This window comes from Cimex lectularius, unplaced genomic scaffold (genome assembly GCF_000648675.2).
Source record: "Cimex lectularius strain Harlan isolate CLEC.00 unplaced genomic scaffold, Clec_2.1 scaffold151, whole genome shotgun sequence".
NCBI lineage: Eukaryota > Metazoa > Arthropoda > Insecta > Hemiptera > Cimicidae > Cimex > Cimex lectularius.
The window spans coordinates 1,159,256-1,176,227 of record NW_019392786.1 but is presented as its reverse complement, the minus strand read 5'-3'; the positions used below and the strand labels follow the sequence as shown (position 1 = coordinate 1,176,227).

General features: G+C 35.3%; 3 protein-coding genes across 3 annotated transcripts; 2 read left to right on the top strand and 1 right to left on the bottom strand.

The window, feature by feature from the left end:
- The first annotated feature begins 109 nt into the window (after nucleotides 1–109).
- Nucleotides 110–2,334, top strand: LOC106662658. Its single transcript, XM_014386883.2, has 8 exons — nucleotides 110–224; nucleotides 317–380; nucleotides 444–580; nucleotides 638–865; nucleotides 924–1,118; nucleotides 1,514–1,741; nucleotides 1,804–1,932; nucleotides 1,990–2,334. Exons 1-8 carry the CDS (start codon nucleotides 195–197, stop codon nucleotides 2,209–2,211), a joined length of 1,233 nt encoding a protein of 410 aa, XP_014242369.1. The 5' UTR covers nucleotides 110–194; the 3' UTR covers nucleotides 2,212–2,334.
- Nucleotides 2,335–2,512: 178 nt separating this feature from the next.
- On the top strand, nucleotides 2,513–8,141 carry LOC106662657. The gene is made up of 8 exons (XM_014386882.2): nucleotides 2,513–2,627; nucleotides 2,996–3,059; nucleotides 3,525–3,670; nucleotides 3,739–3,984; nucleotides 4,041–4,229; nucleotides 4,298–4,531; nucleotides 7,510–7,656; nucleotides 7,714–8,141. Exons 1-8 carry the CDS (start codon nucleotides 2,535–2,537, stop codon nucleotides 7,936–7,938), a joined length of 1,344 nt encoding a protein of 447 aa, XP_014242368.1. The 5' UTR covers nucleotides 2,513–2,534; the 3' UTR covers nucleotides 7,939–8,141.
- Nucleotides 8,142–14,398: 6,257 nt separating this feature from the next.
- LOC106662437 lies at nucleotides 14,399–16,354 on the bottom strand. The gene is made up of 4 exons (XM_014386529.1): nucleotides 16,224–16,354; nucleotides 15,966–16,163; nucleotides 14,723–14,868; nucleotides 14,399–14,578 (listed from the first exon to the last, which is right to left on the bottom strand). The coding sequence occupies exons 2-4, from the start codon at nucleotides 16,087–16,089 to the stop codon at nucleotides 14,438–14,440; spliced, it is 411 nt and encodes a 136-aa protein (XP_014242015.1). The 5' UTR covers nucleotides 16,090–16,163; nucleotides 16,224–16,354; the 3' UTR covers nucleotides 14,399–14,437.
- Between the last annotated feature and the right edge of the window lie 618 nt (nucleotides 16,355–16,972).

Sequence of the window (16,972 nt, the reverse complement as noted above, 5' to 3'; positions counted from 1 at the left end):
ATAAATAATTTAATTTTTGATAAGGAAGGTCATCATATTGCATTTATGCAATATCTATGAAATGAATCACAGTAATTACTCAGATATCTTTTCCATTTCCCACCCAAGCTCAATTAATCATGATTGCTTTCTAAGAACATACCTACTAATTTTGTTTAGTGTTCCGAGTGAAATACGCTCACATAAAGTGCAGCATGCGCTTGACAAAAATGGCTAAAGCTGCTGTAAGGGTATTTTTTATTACAACTTGGCTAACTAGATTCAACTAGTTAGAATGAAAGAAAAATTGTACATGTATTGGGAAAATGCTTTTTAGGACACTTTGCAATTTTCTCTGGTATTGCTTGGATTGTTATTGATTGTCTTCAAAACCTGCAATGGTAATTTATCCTATATGTTTGTTCTTTCTTGCTTTATTTAAAAAGTATATATGTATTATGTAGCATATTGCCATCTTAATGTTACACTCCTCAAATCAAGGGATAGTCCTATGGTGATACAAAAGGAAAATGGACATTTAAAAGCAGTCATGCCAAGTTTTATACAGGACAATTATGTTTTCATTAATCTCACTGGTCAGGTAAGAATTTAATTCAACCTAGGTTTGAATAATAATTTGAATGAATAAATTTTCCAGGATATTAATTTGGCTTGTCCCGGAAAAGAAAATAGATTTGATTTTATCAAAAATAATCCGGCAAACTTTAAATGTGGCACTGCTGAAAACAGAACTGTGTTTTATATAGATGGACAAGATTTTGATCATTCATTAGTGACATGTTTTGATTATTTAATTGCTTATGAAAATGAATTGAACCAAACTTGCCATGATGGCAAGGGCGAATTATTTGAAATTGGGTTCCAGGTAGGTAAATTATTTTCAAATGTTTCAAAAACTAACACAACACTTAAAACTTTTGCAGATTGACTCTCAACAGTTTTACCGAATGTACACAATTTGTTACAACATCGAGTCTGGATTTTCTTACTACGCTAAACACAGTATTGAAGGTTTTCCAGACTACCCCTCACATCATCATCATCTCCTTAAACAATTTTCAGTCATGAATCCAAGAATGGCGAAGAAATTGATTCATGTCCTAACTTTTATGCGTAGGGTAAGAAATTTTTAATACAATATTTTTATTAACTATAAATTATTGTTAGAAAGCAATTGTTTAATTTGGTTGCTACAGATCATTTTGGTCTGCCTATCCTTACTGTGTAACATATGCCAAATGCATTTCAGCATCTTGCCATCTTCAGTTTTGGGTCTGTGATGGACAAAACTTTATTTATTAAAATATAATGTAATAGCTAAATTGTGAAACATTATGGTCTTGAAGAGATAAACTAGTAGCTAGTTCCTATGTGATTCTTTTTGTTTAAAATACAAACATTTAAGAAAGAAATATAATAAATACTTTAGAAATAGATTAAACTATACTTTTTATCCTGCATTTTAACATGAAACTTCTATGAATTTAAACATTTTGTTACTTTCTATTCACAGAAGAGACAGTATGACAGATTATCCAATATACTAGGGCTAAAAATTTCAGAAAAATATTTCAGAGGGCAGAATCATTTTTTCACCGGTGTGACCCTTGTGCCACACGCAGATTTCCTAGTTACAAGCCATCAAACTGCCACCCACATAAAGGCCAATCTTTTATTCCTCTGGAAGCCAAGAGAAGTGTTATGGAGAACTCTTGAGTATAATATAAGATTATTAGCAAGAGTGAGCTAATTATTTAACTTTTCTTTACTTTTAAATAACTCATAAAAATGTTTTATTTATAGAACAAGACAATCAACATAATTACGGGCGTACTCGATCGAGCTAAAATTAATAACAATACTTTGTACATGGGACCTCAGAATTCTCTGCCTATCCACAGCTACCTATGGAAATTTGTGGCTGACCCTAAGGTAAATAAAACTTAACATAAATTAAAACCAAGAGCAATGAGACTGGTTATTTTACAGACAAATAAATGCATACTCTTCTTGATGGAAAACTTCGTGATAGATGACAATGTCAAACACAAGTGCAATTTGCCTTGTACGCAAAATGGTTGGCTAAAACATTACAAGTGGAAAAAATCGGATTATAGGGTTTTCTTTTGTTGTGATATTTCTGAAATGAAAGAAACAATATCAGATATTCCTTCTAATAGCAAATGCACATCTATATTAACATTGGAATAACATTTATTATTTTAAATATAATAATAGTATATTGTGTAGATTGTATTAGGTTATTATAATAATTTTTATAGTCTTATATTGTTTGTGTTTAACATGATCCTTGAAATACTTTCCTCATTTAGTGTTACTAAGCATTAAATTTTATTCTGTACTGTGTAATGACTTATGATTTAACAAATGCTAGTCACAGGTTTTTCACTGATAAACAGCCTTTACGTTCATCAGATTACATATCTTTTATTACAGTTTGATTTATACTTGCTCTAATTTTAAATTTTTGAAATCACAAGAAGTATGAAGTAACAGTCAGGGGGTGATGATACATGGCTTTTATCAAGTTCATAGTGGGCTTTGAAAGTGGCTCAGTTCTTTTTTTACCACTGTGGACACATCTCACCAAAAGAACTGGTACTCAGGTAAAATAAGTCAATCAAATTCTTTAATAGATTATTTTAACCATTTTGTATTAAATCTCTTCTGAACACGAAGGAAAATTATCTGACCAAATTGTGACAGTTATTAATAACAATATTTTTTTAATATTGTAAAGCCTATTGACAATTTTGAAGTTTAAAGAATAAAAAACTGAATTAAATTGCACTGATATATAGGAATATTTCACCCTAAACGTATAAAATAAAAATAATTTAATATGAAGTTGTACATTGGTCTCTCATTGAAAGACTAACCACTTAATTATCAATTATTCTGGCAGTTAATATTTCATTTTTAAACTTCTAATTGTTGTTTTTTAATAAATTAAATTAGTTAACCTTTGTTTCAGAATTTCACCCTTCCCTGCAACAGGATGTTGAAATTGTTGACCTTTCTGGGTATTTTTTCTTTCAGTAAGTTTGACAATTGTGAAAAACAATTTTTATATTAAATAATTCCTTACACCAAATAATTCATAAACAAAAGATTAATTATCAAGATATCTTTTGCCTTGAATTATTGTACATTCTTCATGACAACCTGCCTATTGTTTTATAATAGTTGTTTATAACAACATATTATGAAACAACAGGTCTCTAAGAAACAGACATTGCTTATAATATGAACAGAAACTTTTTTGCATGTTTTTTAAAAAATGAAATCTGTTGTTTCTTTGCAAATTGCTTATGTTAACTGGTTAACTTTGAGGATTGTGAAGTGTACAGGCGAAGGCCTTAATTAAAATAAGATAAAACTTTCAATTCATTACGTTTTTGTTTTTTAAAAATTAATAAGAGATTGTCAAATTAGAAACAAATTGTTGATTTTTCTTATTAGCTTTCACTTTTCTGAAAATCAATTTAATTTTAAATTTTTAGCTAGTTTAGGTTGTCTAATAGATGTTCAAAAATTAAATAGAGCTCTACACCATAAACCTCTTTATCTGGAAAGAACAAATGATGGTTTGAGATTGGCTTCTCCGACATCGATAAATTGGAGGGTCGTCCTGGATTTCCAGACTAATGTAATATATTTTTAATTCTATTGAAATGTTATTAATAAACTTATAATAATTAAACTGTCTCATTCTAGCATCTCATCCTGGCATGCCCTGGTACTAAAAATTATCTCATTTATGGCGAAGATGTATTTGGTGATCGTTTGGAGGGTGTGTGCTTCATAGGTAGAAGTGGCCGTGTCACGATACAAATCATGGAGAGGATGTACAACGTATACAATTTTAGATGTAGCCATAGATTGGAATCGTTTGAAGTCGTACCTGACAGGTCAAACCTGTGTGGGTTCAACGATTCATTCATCTACAAGACAGGATATATTGTAAGCATTTGGTCTTTTTAGGAAGTAATTTTTAAATTAGAACTTCTCTTTTATAGGTCAACGATGAATTGTTTCCTTTGATTGAAAGCTGTCACGATGAACAAACCGGTCGGACTCACTGGAGCAAACATGAACTCCTTGGGATCAGCATGTCGGCAATGATTTCAAATTACAAAGGGCCTATTATTACAAACAACAACGTGAACCTTTATACAAACATGGAAATAGAAAATGCTTATAGACTGGTATGAACTGTAGATTTATTGTAATTGCATGAACACACAGTTAATGATTTTCAATTTTTTTTTTCCAGAGGAACCAAAGAGATAGTCTGGCAAAAGTATTGGGCAAAAATAAAACAAAATCTCTCATGAAGAGAAATATAGACTCATTTGTGAAATCGCAATTGGCCCCTCCGGCCGATTTCAAGCTGGACACATGGAAAGATGTGGCCTATCATTTTGTAAACGCCGAGTTTCAATGGCAACCAATTAATACTGGATTGTGGAAGTCTTTGGAAAACGAAATAAGGCAGCTGGCAAAAATTGTAAGTATGTAATACATAAAACATGGTGAATGTGTTAAATCAATTATGCGTAGGGTACACTATTTTAAAAATAACACCAATTTATAAAAGAAATTTGTTTTTCTTAACGGGGGTTCACTGCAGAAGTCGTCTCAACCCCCGAAGGGCCGGTGTTTTTGAAAAAGGCCATTTGTAAGCATGCTGGATTCGAATCCGGCGTCTTTACCTTGAGTGCCATGTCAATGCTTTAATCATTGCAGCCACCAACAATATTTAATTTATAATATAATTACCCATAGTATGAGGTATATACATAGGATATACAAGTTTTGATTTTACAGAAGACTAAATATTTTGAAAGTGAGGGTGTATGTTGCATTCTCCTGGCTTTGTTTCCTACATGTAAGTCCATAAAAAACTAAGAGAGAAAGAAAAAACACAATATTTTATTTAATTAGTTAATTGCTACTAATTACTTAATTTGGGTAACCGTATGTGCAGTACTTTTGTTTAAACGTAGCAGATGAGATGGAGGCCGATGTAAAGTCGTAACAACTTTGGGGCTTGACACCCATTTTGGTCTGCCTATCCTCGCTGTTTTGGTCAGTCAGGCTGTTTCAAGCGACAATCTAACTGAATAACAGAATATCTTCCAACAACTGAGAACAAACGAACTTAAAAAAAATCCTACTAATCATTGACAACAGTTAAACAATTAAACTAATTGACAACAAACTAATGGATGTACTAAGTAAGTATGTACCAAAAGAAAAAACCGTCCATTGAAGATGGTTATAGCGAAAAGCCGAAACGATCTTTCAGACCAAAACGGAAATGGACGAGGTAAAACATTCATGAGATTTCCTCCTGTGGTCTGCGGAGGATTTGCATGTGGATGTTCTAATTTGGTCGTTACCGATCATTTTGGTCTGCCTATCCTGGCTAGCTCCTACCCAGCGAGATAGGCAGACCGAAATAAACGGCAACCACCAAATTAAAACATCCACATGCAAATCCTCATTATGACAAGGTCTCATTATAAACCATTTAATCTTATTTGTAGAAGTAAAGATAGTTAGGGATGGAAACTCTTCAACATAAAAAACATAGCAACATGGCCTAGTAGTAGAAAACGAATGTTGAAGTTTGCAATTTCCTGTTTTTCGAAGTACGTGCGCATCATCATAATATTGGAACTCGACCGTTGTACCACAGAACGGAGGAAAAGCCAGCGAGTACGATTTCCCATCGTTCAGCCTGATTCTCTACTTTGGGGTTCAATTTTTTATTCATTAGATTTATTTACGTTTACGGATTGATTGCTGACATTTTCTTCGTTTTTTGGTATGTGTATAGTGTAGAACAGATATAGGGCTCAAAACACTGCCGTGTGCACTCCTGGTTGAGTCGGTTTGCGTTTGTCTCATTATATGACCGTGTATGTAACAGGCTAACCAGAAAAGTTCGTGCATTTTATAATTTATTATTGTTTTAATACATTTGCTCGAAGTACAAAAGCGGTTCAAAAAGTTTGCTTTTGGGTATAAGGGGATTGAAGATGAACCATGCTCTGGTAGACCTTCTGTAATTGAGGGAAGCTATCGAGCTTCATTCCAGTCAAATATGTCAGAAGGTCGCCAGTGTTCAACGTAAGTGATGAAACCATTCGCTAGCTTACATCGACTTGGACGTGGAAGCTGAGAAAATGAATTCCCTTAAATTGACCGTCGGTAACAAGCTTCCTCTAAACATTTGCCCTTCATTGCATTCACAGCACAAAGTAGAGACTTTTTTGACCGGATTATCACATGCGATTAAAATGGACCCTGCACAGTAACACCAGAGTTAGGGAATTTTTGACCATTGGCTGTCATCAAATTACTGTGTACAATTGACACGAAAATCGAATAGTCAACAAAAGTTGATGCTTTGAGTTTGGTGGAGTACTTTTTTAAACTTTTTGAACCAATTTTGGGCCGTGCATTTATTGTTGCATCCGGTACGCAGTGCAAATTTTACAAGCTGCCTCAGCTGCCCTAGTATCGAGCTAAAATTCGTACATTAAGCACGCACGAAATATTATATTTTTATTTATTGTTACTTGGGCAAACGCCACAAATGCCGGTAAACATATTGCGAAAAAACAATACAATTACAAGTGTATAGACTTTATAAATAAAATTGTAATTAAAATATACTAAATTAATTTTTAAAAAGTTATTATTTTTTTATTGAAATTGACTGTCAAGATTCGATTTGAAAGTCAAGTGATCTTGAATCGATGACATTTGAAGGACGATTATTCCAATTTTGTTGATTTAATTGATTTCTGGAAGCGCTAGTTTGTAAGTTCCATGCTATGGTTCTGGAGTGTAAAGAAAAAGTTGAGGGAAGAATCCTTTTTGCCATTTTTAAAATGTCGTGTAATCGGGTTGGTTTCTCGACGACGAATGAAATGGCCACGGAGAGCTTTAATGAAGTGTACTTCATTTTAATCATTAAATTCACTAATTTCGCGGTCCGCTTGAACAATTAATACATTACAATTAATTAAGGTTTTTAGTTGAGACGAAAAAAAGTTAATGGCACGAGCGGCAAAAAGGAGGGAAAACTCATAAGGTGGGGTTGAGATAGGAAGTTGATGTCCGAGTGGATCGAGGTCACGATAGCTCAAGTGGTAGAGCAGCGGCGTATCTAGCCGAAGATCGTGGGTTCGAATCCCGCTCGTGCCATTAACTTTTTTTCATCTCAACTAAAAACCTTAATTAATTGAATGTATTAATTGGTCAAGCGGACCGCGAAATTAGTGAATTTAATAATTTCTTAGTTGGCCTCTGGCAGATTCGCTCAGATAATAGCATCTCCATGGTTGACTAGTATTGTTCCGAATTACAAGATAGAATCGCTGGGTTATGGCAAAGAATGCGTTGAAAATTCAATGCTTCAAAATAAAATAAATACGAATATCCAAAGGAAAGCTTGACTTGTTATTTTTTCAGCTAGAGCAAGATTTTTCTATAGTGACTGGAGCAAGTGGACAACTTGAGGTGATAGACGAACAGGGAAATATGAAGCCCGTGTCCTTAGGTGAAAAACCCAACACGCTCTGGGTGCCCAGATATTTTTGGAAAATCATACAGAACAGGGTAAGCTCGAAAAGCGAAATGTCTCGCTTTTTATAAATCCTTATTCGAATTTTTCAGGACTACGAGTGCATGGGTTTTATAGTGATCAATTTCCAAGTGGACTATTTGGAAGAGAGGTTTGTCGATGGGTGCAGCCCATGCTATTTGTACGGTTGGCGAAAGCTGCTTGGAAAGGAATACGCGGTGCAATGCTGTAGCTACGAACTCTTGAGGTCCATCGTCCCCGAGATGCCGGTCCTCCAATGTGACGACATGCTTAAATTTCAAAACAGATTAGAGTAGACGGTCCTAGGATATCACTTGTTAAATCGAAATAATATGTTTTATTGAAATTCACCCTTAGAAGTGGTGATTACAATTTCATTTGTCTTTCCCTGTGATTACTGAGATCTTCATTGTTATACAAAATCCGCCCACTTTTAAATGTTCTATTATAATTTATTGTATTTATTATAAAATTAATTGTTGATGAATATTTATAAATAACATAACTCCAACTTTCGTCTTTCATTAATTATTTGTTCCTTAAAATTTGTAGATGTTAGGCCTTGACTACAGGATTGCGTGAGTTCTTCTTTTCTTCTTTTCATTTCTTTTAAGACTTCGTGACGGTCGATGGAGTGATCGTGTGTTTGCAATGCCAGGTGCCAAAGGGTTGGGGTGATTGTTTAGCAGGTGGTAGAATCGCACCTCCCCTACTGGGAAACCGCAATTATGTAGTGCGGCGGCCCCGATAAAACCACCGATGGTTATTATTAGAAAACGATTTTAAAAAGTACTCAGGGAGAATTTGAGATTGAGAAGAGCCATCCAGATTTGATCTTTCATAAATAATGTGAATGACGTGTGGGATCAGCGTTAATGGTTGTTTTGTAGGTCGGGGCTTCCCTAACTTTTTAACCTTCTGGGTTTTTGTATCTTCCTAGTTGCCTAGTTCAGTGCAATAGACTCAATCCTTCTTCTTAGAAGTATCAGGCCATTGACTGTCGCTGCTACAATTTCATTCCCTAGATTTTGGCTGTATGTTAGGTTAAATCTCCATTGAGCCGTTGCTTCGCATCGAAGATGATATGGGTGGTTGTTTCCTCCTCCTCATTGCATAATCTGCAGATGTGATCATCGTTGTATATACTCATGTTGTGTAGATGTTTTCTCAGATGCCAATGACCGGATAGACCCATCACACCTCTCTCTCTAATTGCAGCACTGAGTTTGCCAGTCTTGGAGAGGGTTGTTTCATCATAAGTTTACGCCGCTAGAGTTTAACCACTTCTCCTTTTGTTTTGTTTGGATTCATTCTGCAATGGAGGATTCTATATTTGATTTTGTTAAGCCCAAGGTTCACGGCCTACGTATGGTCTTGCAGACCCTCCTCTGGCCAGTGTGTCTGCTTTTTCGTTAACCAACCTCTGTGCCCTGGCACCCAAGATATCATCAGGTTGTTGTGTTTCTCCAGGTTTTGGAGATTTTGGATGCAATCACTGACTAATTTTGATGTGATTTTTTACATGCTAATGCTTTAATAGCTGCTTGGCTAACAGATCTTATGAGGATTTTTTGCCAGTGTAACCTCTTTTAAGTTTTCTTTGATGGGCACTTTGATGGTATTTCTGCTTGAAAGACCAATGTTTACTTCCCTAATGAGTTTGATTGCTCATGTCTTGGGCTTGCACAAAAAATACCCGATCCGGTTCCTTCGTTTGTTTTGGAGCCACCTGTATACCACATCATTGTATCTGATGCTCTCCTGAGTTCGTCTTCTCCTTTATAGTCCATTGAGACTTTAAAGGATGTTGTAAAGAATGTTTCCGGGATCATATAGACAGTCCTCATTTCTAAGAATGGGTGTCTGATTTTATTGATTATGGTTGTGTGTCCGAATTGTTTAGTTCCTATCCAATTTGATTGTTTTTGGAGCCTAAATGAGCTTTTCCTAACCTCTCTTGTATAAATGTTTCCAGTGGAGGTGGGTTTAGTAGAATTTCTAGTGCACTTGTAGGGGTTGTTAATTTGAATATTAATAAATTAATGAATTAATGGGGTGAGTGAGGTTGTTTTAGCCTGCACCATTTGGATATGTTGGGTTTAATTTTTCATGGCTGGAGAAGGATGTCGGATTCAGCATCTAGACAGCTTCGGTATTTAGTTATGGTGGCTACATAGTAAGGAAATCCGGATTCGCATAGGTAAGTTGTGGCAAATGAAAGACGTTTTGGTTTTTCAACGAGTGGTTGAAAGTTTTTTTTCCAGACGGAGTCAAAAATGTGGGTAACTATCGGTCTCGAAAATAGATTTCAAGATGTAGTCTGAAGTAACGTATATCAAACATACGAATTCACTTAATGGCTGGCTTTGTCGAAATTGAAAACGGTATCCTTTCATGGTCTTGCAGTAGTCTATCTCGAGCTGTTGGGAAGTATTGGGTTGTCCGGAAAATAATGCAGGATTTTGGTATTAAACAAAAAAAAAGAAACTAGTTACTTTAAAGCAATGTTCTTTAATCAAAATAATTTCCCATACTCTCAATACATTTCTCCCAACGTGTTGGTAACTTATTAATTCCGTCTGAGTAGAATTCAGAATTTTTAGAATTGATAAAGTCAATAAATGCATTTTCCAGTTCCGTTTGATTTTTGAATATTATGTGTTGTAAGTAGTGGTCCAGGTGTCTAAAAAAATGGTAGTCAGTAGGCGAGAGGTCCGGAGAGTAGGGTGGGTGAGGCAAAGTTTCATAGCCAAGCTCCAATAATTTTTGTGACGTTACACGTGACACATGTGGTCGAGCGTTGTCATGCAACAAAATGGGCCCTTTCCGATTGACCAAAGAGGGCTTCATTACTGCCAATTTCTGATGCATGGTATTAATTTGGTTACAGTATGATTCAGCATTGATGGTTTCGCCAGGATTTAAGAAGCTGTAGTGTATTAAACCAAATGAAGCCCACCATACCGTAACCATTACCTTTTTTTGATGAGTTGGGGGCTTTGGAGCTTCTCCTTTGTCGAGCCACTGTCCAGAACGTCTAGTGTTATCGTAGAGAATCCACTTTTCGTCACATGTAACAATTCTGGCCAGAAATGGGTCATTTTTGTTTCGACAAAGAAGTGATGCACAAACATCAAAGCGCTGATTTTTTTGGCGATCGTTTAATGAGTGTGGAACCCAATTTTCGAGTTTTTTCACTTTTCCAATCGCTTGAGGTGGTCAGCGACGGTCGTTTTACTGACTTTGAGTTGCTCTGCAAGTTCTCGAACAGTTGTTTTGGGGTTTTCTTCCACCACTGATCGCAGAACATCATCATTAAGAGAGGAAGGCCTTCCACGACCTTCTTCATCTTCAAGGCTGAAATCTCCCTCCCGAAATTTTTTAAACCACCTTTGCACAGTGCACTCATTAACACAACCCTCGCCCCAGACTTGGTTAATGTTTCTAGCCGTTTGGGCTCCGCTTCGGCCGAGTTTAAACTCGTAAAAGAAAATCGTACGAAATTCTCGCTTTGACATTATAAGGATGACTGAATTATTTCCAAGTAGCGGAATGCTACAGAGGTAAACAAACAATATCATTTGGAAGAGGATTAATAAGTGTTGACATTCATACAAATGAGTAATCCTGTAAACGTAAACAGAATATTTTATATAGATTTTTTTTAATGAAAACTTAAAATCCTGCATTATTTTCCGGACAACCCAATAGTACTGAAAGGACATCTCCCAACAACAAACGTGTTCACATATTTCATCGATTGTATAAGCTCGTTTGATTTCTTTAAAAAAAAGTCATTTTACAAACACTGCACCTCTTTCCTCTCAACAGATTTAACCCAAGAAAAGTTTTCTTTTGAAGGAGTGAACTTTGCCAATAACATCGAAAGTTGTGATAATCTTCCCATGCAAATAAAGATTCATCATTTTCATGAAAATATTTCATAAATACGACAGTATACATTACCATTGCTCATCATTGACAACGATGGTCAATTTAGATCAATAGAGATAAGACTTCAGAATATAATTCCTGTAATCGTGAAAGTGCTTTCGCGCAAGACAGTCACCTAACTTTAACGATGGTGAAGTTGGGAATGATGAAGGCTTCCTATATTGACACATTGTTTCATCATAAGTTTACTGTGTCTAGCGCCGCTAGAGTTTATCCACTTCTCCTTTTGTTTTGTTTGGATCCATTCTGCGATGGAGGATTCTATTGAGAAAAGTCGCGACTTGATATTAATAATTTGAACTTTCAAAACTTTTTTAAAAGAGGCTAGCAATTGTTTCATAGCTAAAGCATGTGTGTGGAGAACACAATGACTTCTGCTGCAAAATAAAAACTTTCGTTTTCAGTACTTTATTAGTTATTTGTTTTATAATTTTATTTATTCCTTCTCCGCTATTTTTGTAATTTTTACTTTTTATCGAAGTTCATCGCGGACCACCAAGGGATCGACGGATCACAATTTGGGAAGCTCGATGTAGGCGACGATGGAGAGAAGTGCTCACAAAATGTTGAAATATGACGATTACGAAGAATTGTTCAGGTTCAATTTAATTTTCTACTGGCTTCATATTTTTAGACATCTTTATCCTACAAGCCTTCAAAAATAAACAAGTATTAGTCGTCTTCGGTGACATTCAAAACGCGTTTGATAAAGCTTGAAAACGTTTGATCATAGTGACATGATAGAGACATGATCGACCCAGATGTTTCGGTTCCTTAAAGCTTCCAATCTATACCAGCAAATTAAGGCATAGATGAAACTAATTAGGAAACTCAAATAAAATAACAACCTCAGTAATCCAAGTCTTCTTCATGATCTGATTTAACTTATTCCACTGATTTGCCTTTTATATCAACTATAATTAAGTTATAATAATTTTTGTTAGCTAAAGCTTGGTAAGGAATCAAGGCAAGATTGCCCAGGTGGTTTTACCCTTAAAAAATTCTGCTGGTACTACTAATTTAGTATTGTCAGGTGTAATGCCGCATGTACATAGTGTTGGACTGCAGATCCTCCTCTGGCAGGAGTTAATAGCGCGTATTTCAGCTTGAAAAACCGAGTTGTAATTCTCTAATGACTTTGATTGTTCATGTTTTTTTTTGCTTTTTTGTTTTCCATGTTTTCCAAAAAAAACGGCTTAACCGATCCTTAATTTGTTTTGGAGTCATCTTTATACTATATCATTGTATCTGATGTCTTCCCGAATTCTTCTTATCCTTTGTAGTCTATTGAGACCTTACACGATGCTATAATGTTTCCGGGACCATGTAGTGCCCGAAGTGTTTAGTTCCCATCCAGTTTGAGCAGTTTCTAGAGCCTAAATGAGCTTTTCCTTGCTTCTCCTTGTAAAAATATTTCCAATGGAGGTTTAGCTTCTAGTGCAATTGATGGGCTTGTTTTCCTTACCCCTGTGATACCATAGTTTTGCCAGTCTTTCACGTTTGGCCCACCAGCTTAGTGAGCCATAGCCATTTTGGTCATATTACGTAAATGGGGGTAAGGAGAATTTTAGATATTTTAAAATTTCTTAAGTTGTTACTGGTGAAGGTCCTGGTGATTAAATTCACTAGTTTCGTGGTCCGCTTGACCAATTAATATCTTACAATTAATTAAGGTTTTCAGTTGAGATATAAAAGTCAATGGCACGAGCGGGATTCGAACCCACGATCTTCGGCTTGATACGCCGCTACTCAACCGCTTGAGTTATCGTGACCTCGATCCACTCGGACATCAACTTCCCATCTCAACCACACCTTTTGAATTTTCCCTCCTTTTTGCCATTTTTCAAATGTCGTGTAATCTATTTGATTCTCGGCCACGGAGAGCTTTAGTGAAGGTATACTTCATTTTAAACTTATTAAATTCACTAGTTTCGTGGTCCGCTTGACCAACCAAGCCGAAGATCGTGGGTTTGAATCCCGCTCGTGCTATTGACTTTTTTATCTCAACTGAAAACCTTAAATAATTGTAGTCCTGGTGATTGTTTGATTTTGTTTTTCATGTAATAAAATGGATGTCAAGCCAATACTTATTTCTATTACATCGAGCATAGTCTATTTTGATAAAAATATAATTGAAAGTACTAAACCATGTAATATAATTTTATCAGCTCTCGCTTAAACCTGATTGAAAAGGTTATTTGTTGTGCTATTATATTATACATTTGAAAAACTATTAGGGATGCAAGTTTGTCGTCGTAAAACCGACCAATTTTCTTCGTAATTCTACTGAGACAATTTTATTGTAAATAGAGAATTACATAAACTGACTCGCAATTTTGTTTAAGTGATTAATATAAATCAATGTAGAGGTTTGGGGTTAAATAGGTTGTTAGGGCGCAATGCAGACTACGGAAGACTTAACACCAAAAGTTTGACACATTTTTTCCCCTTTCGGCTGAATAATCGTTGCCGAAAGCCATTTGCTCTGGCCCCATTATCTGAGGGGCTATGAAATTTTCGTTCCTAACTTTTTAGACACGCACATCTTAGGGTCTGTTGCCTTGCACTTGAAAATCTGGATCAAGGCCGGGTCGCATCGGCCCTTAAACGCAGCTTTTTTCTCCCATGCACTCAGTAACATCGTCTTAATCAAAGATGGTTATTACTGGTGGCTATAATTTCGGTCGAAACATGCTGGATTTGAATTTTTGAGATGAATTCAATTCCATAAAGTCAAAGATCAAGGTAACTATTATGTATAAAAAATGATATTTTAAATTGTCTTATAAAAAATGGATAGACTACTGGGTAACAAGGAATTTTATTTTCAACTGGACGAGTTTAATGAAAGACTTCAGGGAGATGATTCTTCTCAGCATCAATTCCGCCTTTTTCGCCCATTTTCAGTTTCAGTTTCTTCTCGTACCACTCTGGACTTCCTCCGTTCATAGTCGTCGGCTCACTGAAATCTTCGACTTTCATCTGTAATACGGAAAACCGATATTTACCTCGTAAAACAAGGATGGAAAATGGTTACAGATCGTCCTGCCTTATTACAAATGTACAAAATATGCCCAACTGGGTTATATAATATATACATATTTATATATATTTGACGAGAATCACCTCTTTTTCCAAGGCCATTTTTATCTTGACGACGTTTTCTGGAGTAGAGTCTAAAAAGCGCTTGCGTGGGGGTGCCTTAGGGGATGGGCATGCTTGAATCCGGCAGTAGAAATCCGGCTCAGTCAAACTCCTAGATCGGATATTTTCTGCAGAAGGTAAATTCATTTAATAATTCAATTATAAACTGCACGAACATAATAAAAATAAAAATTCCTCGTTTCTCATAAAGGGTAACCCAATTATTCCTGCTATGCCATAATTTTTAAACAACTTACGACACTACGAAGCAAAAACTTTGTTAATAATCGAACAACTTCAAAAACTAATAATGGCAATTAGCATGAATGTCTTGTTGCAATAATGTTTACGAAAACCTCATGTACAACCTAACTACAACCAATGTTCAAATAAATAATCAAAATTTAAAGCCCCCTCCAACAGACTTTGCAAAAATTTTATTGAGTTAAATTTAATTAGTTTTATACAAGCACAATTTTAATTTTAGGACTGTTATACTCATCGTTGAATAAAATGCAGTGTAACTACTGACCTGCATTTCTGACACTTTTGTTACTATTGTGTATTGATTGTTAGTTTTGCCTATTGATAGACACCATTTGTCGCTTCTTTACAATCGATGATTGTGGTTCTAACACTGCCATTCGGTTTTGTCTGTTCAAAAAGCTTTAAATGGAACAATGAAACATACAAAATATATTTCAGAACGTTTTGATCGTTTATGTATTGTAATGGTTTGGAAGTGTGTCGTGGTACATACAAAATTTTTAAACAGGCAAAGTATTGAATTATTTTAAGATTTTTGACTTTGGTTTGGCACGATATAAAAAAAAACTTTTATTTTACAATCGTTTTAATTCTCTTTTTACTACATGCCTAAGGTATTAATCATTATCTGCAATTTTCTCAATCATCTGGTCTACGCTAATTTAATTTTACCACATGATAAAGGCAAAACATAATTCTAATTTAATGAATTTTACACAAAACGTTGGCTCCCTTTAAATCATTTAAAAATTACTTAATATTAAAAAAAATATCAATTGCTTTTTAAAAAGTTACGTTTTGGTAATTGTACAATGTAGGCCTATAATGGAAGAGATTACGGTTACTAATTGACAATTAGATAAGTTTGAACCATAAATTTACTTTGGAGGTTTTTTAAAAACTTTATCTTTATCATGTGGAGGTTGTTTAGTTTTTAATCACAAGTAGTTAGTTTTACCTTGCATGTTGACCCTTTCGTGAGGTCGAAAGTTGTGTACGGTTCTTTTTCTCTGAAATGTGCCTCTCAGCCAGTTCCATATCCTGGTCAACCCGACAAAACATCGGTCCGATCTCTCTGACATCTAGCATTTCCAAACAATTTCCACTGACACAGGTTCTTCACTCACACATCACCGGCCGTTCACGCCCCAGGGCACTGTAAAGTCAAAATCCAGACGTTAATCCTTTGAGTGTACTTTTCATAAAATCCACTTACAGAATCTAACCATCCTATCTCGAGTCAATTGCTAGATATAAGAGTCTGGTAGTGTAAAAATTGAATTTGTTGAAATTTTCTTTGGGAAATGATTTAGGTGCACGAGTCGGTAACATCTGTTTAATTTCTTTAAAGGCAGAGCCGGGTCGGGAAAAAGTTATCCCTTTTAAAATTTCTCTGTTACGCGAGGTCGTCGATGATCGATATCGCGGCTGGTGAGTGCCAAGCACTGAAAATGCATGAATGAAAGGCCCTGCACTGCGATATTCTTTAATGCATGACTGAACAGTCCTTTTACCAACCCTAACTATTAAAAAAGTGGGTGGAAAACCATAGTTATATTAGCCTCGGAGATTTCTCATGAATTCCGTGCATAACTGGATTACTTCGTGTTCAGAATTGCTGAGATAAAGTTCATTAAAAAAAAAAATCATATCTATCGACAAACGATTTAGCAACAAAATATATAAATTCGTTTCAATTTGATGACTAAAACCTTTTGTTTAACTTTCGACAAATTATTACAACAAAATATCACGCAAAGAATCAAAGCTTAAACATTTGTAAGCGTTCGGCCGAAAAAATCAACATCAGCCAGAAGTAGTAGAAACAAAAAAAGGGCTTAAAATTTCGCCTTGAAAGACCCTTTAGTCGCATCGACTTAACGACCCACCGACTTTAACAGAAACAGAAGTGCAGTCATACAAACTCTTTAAAAGATAAATAATATTTCGGCTAAGGCCGAGACG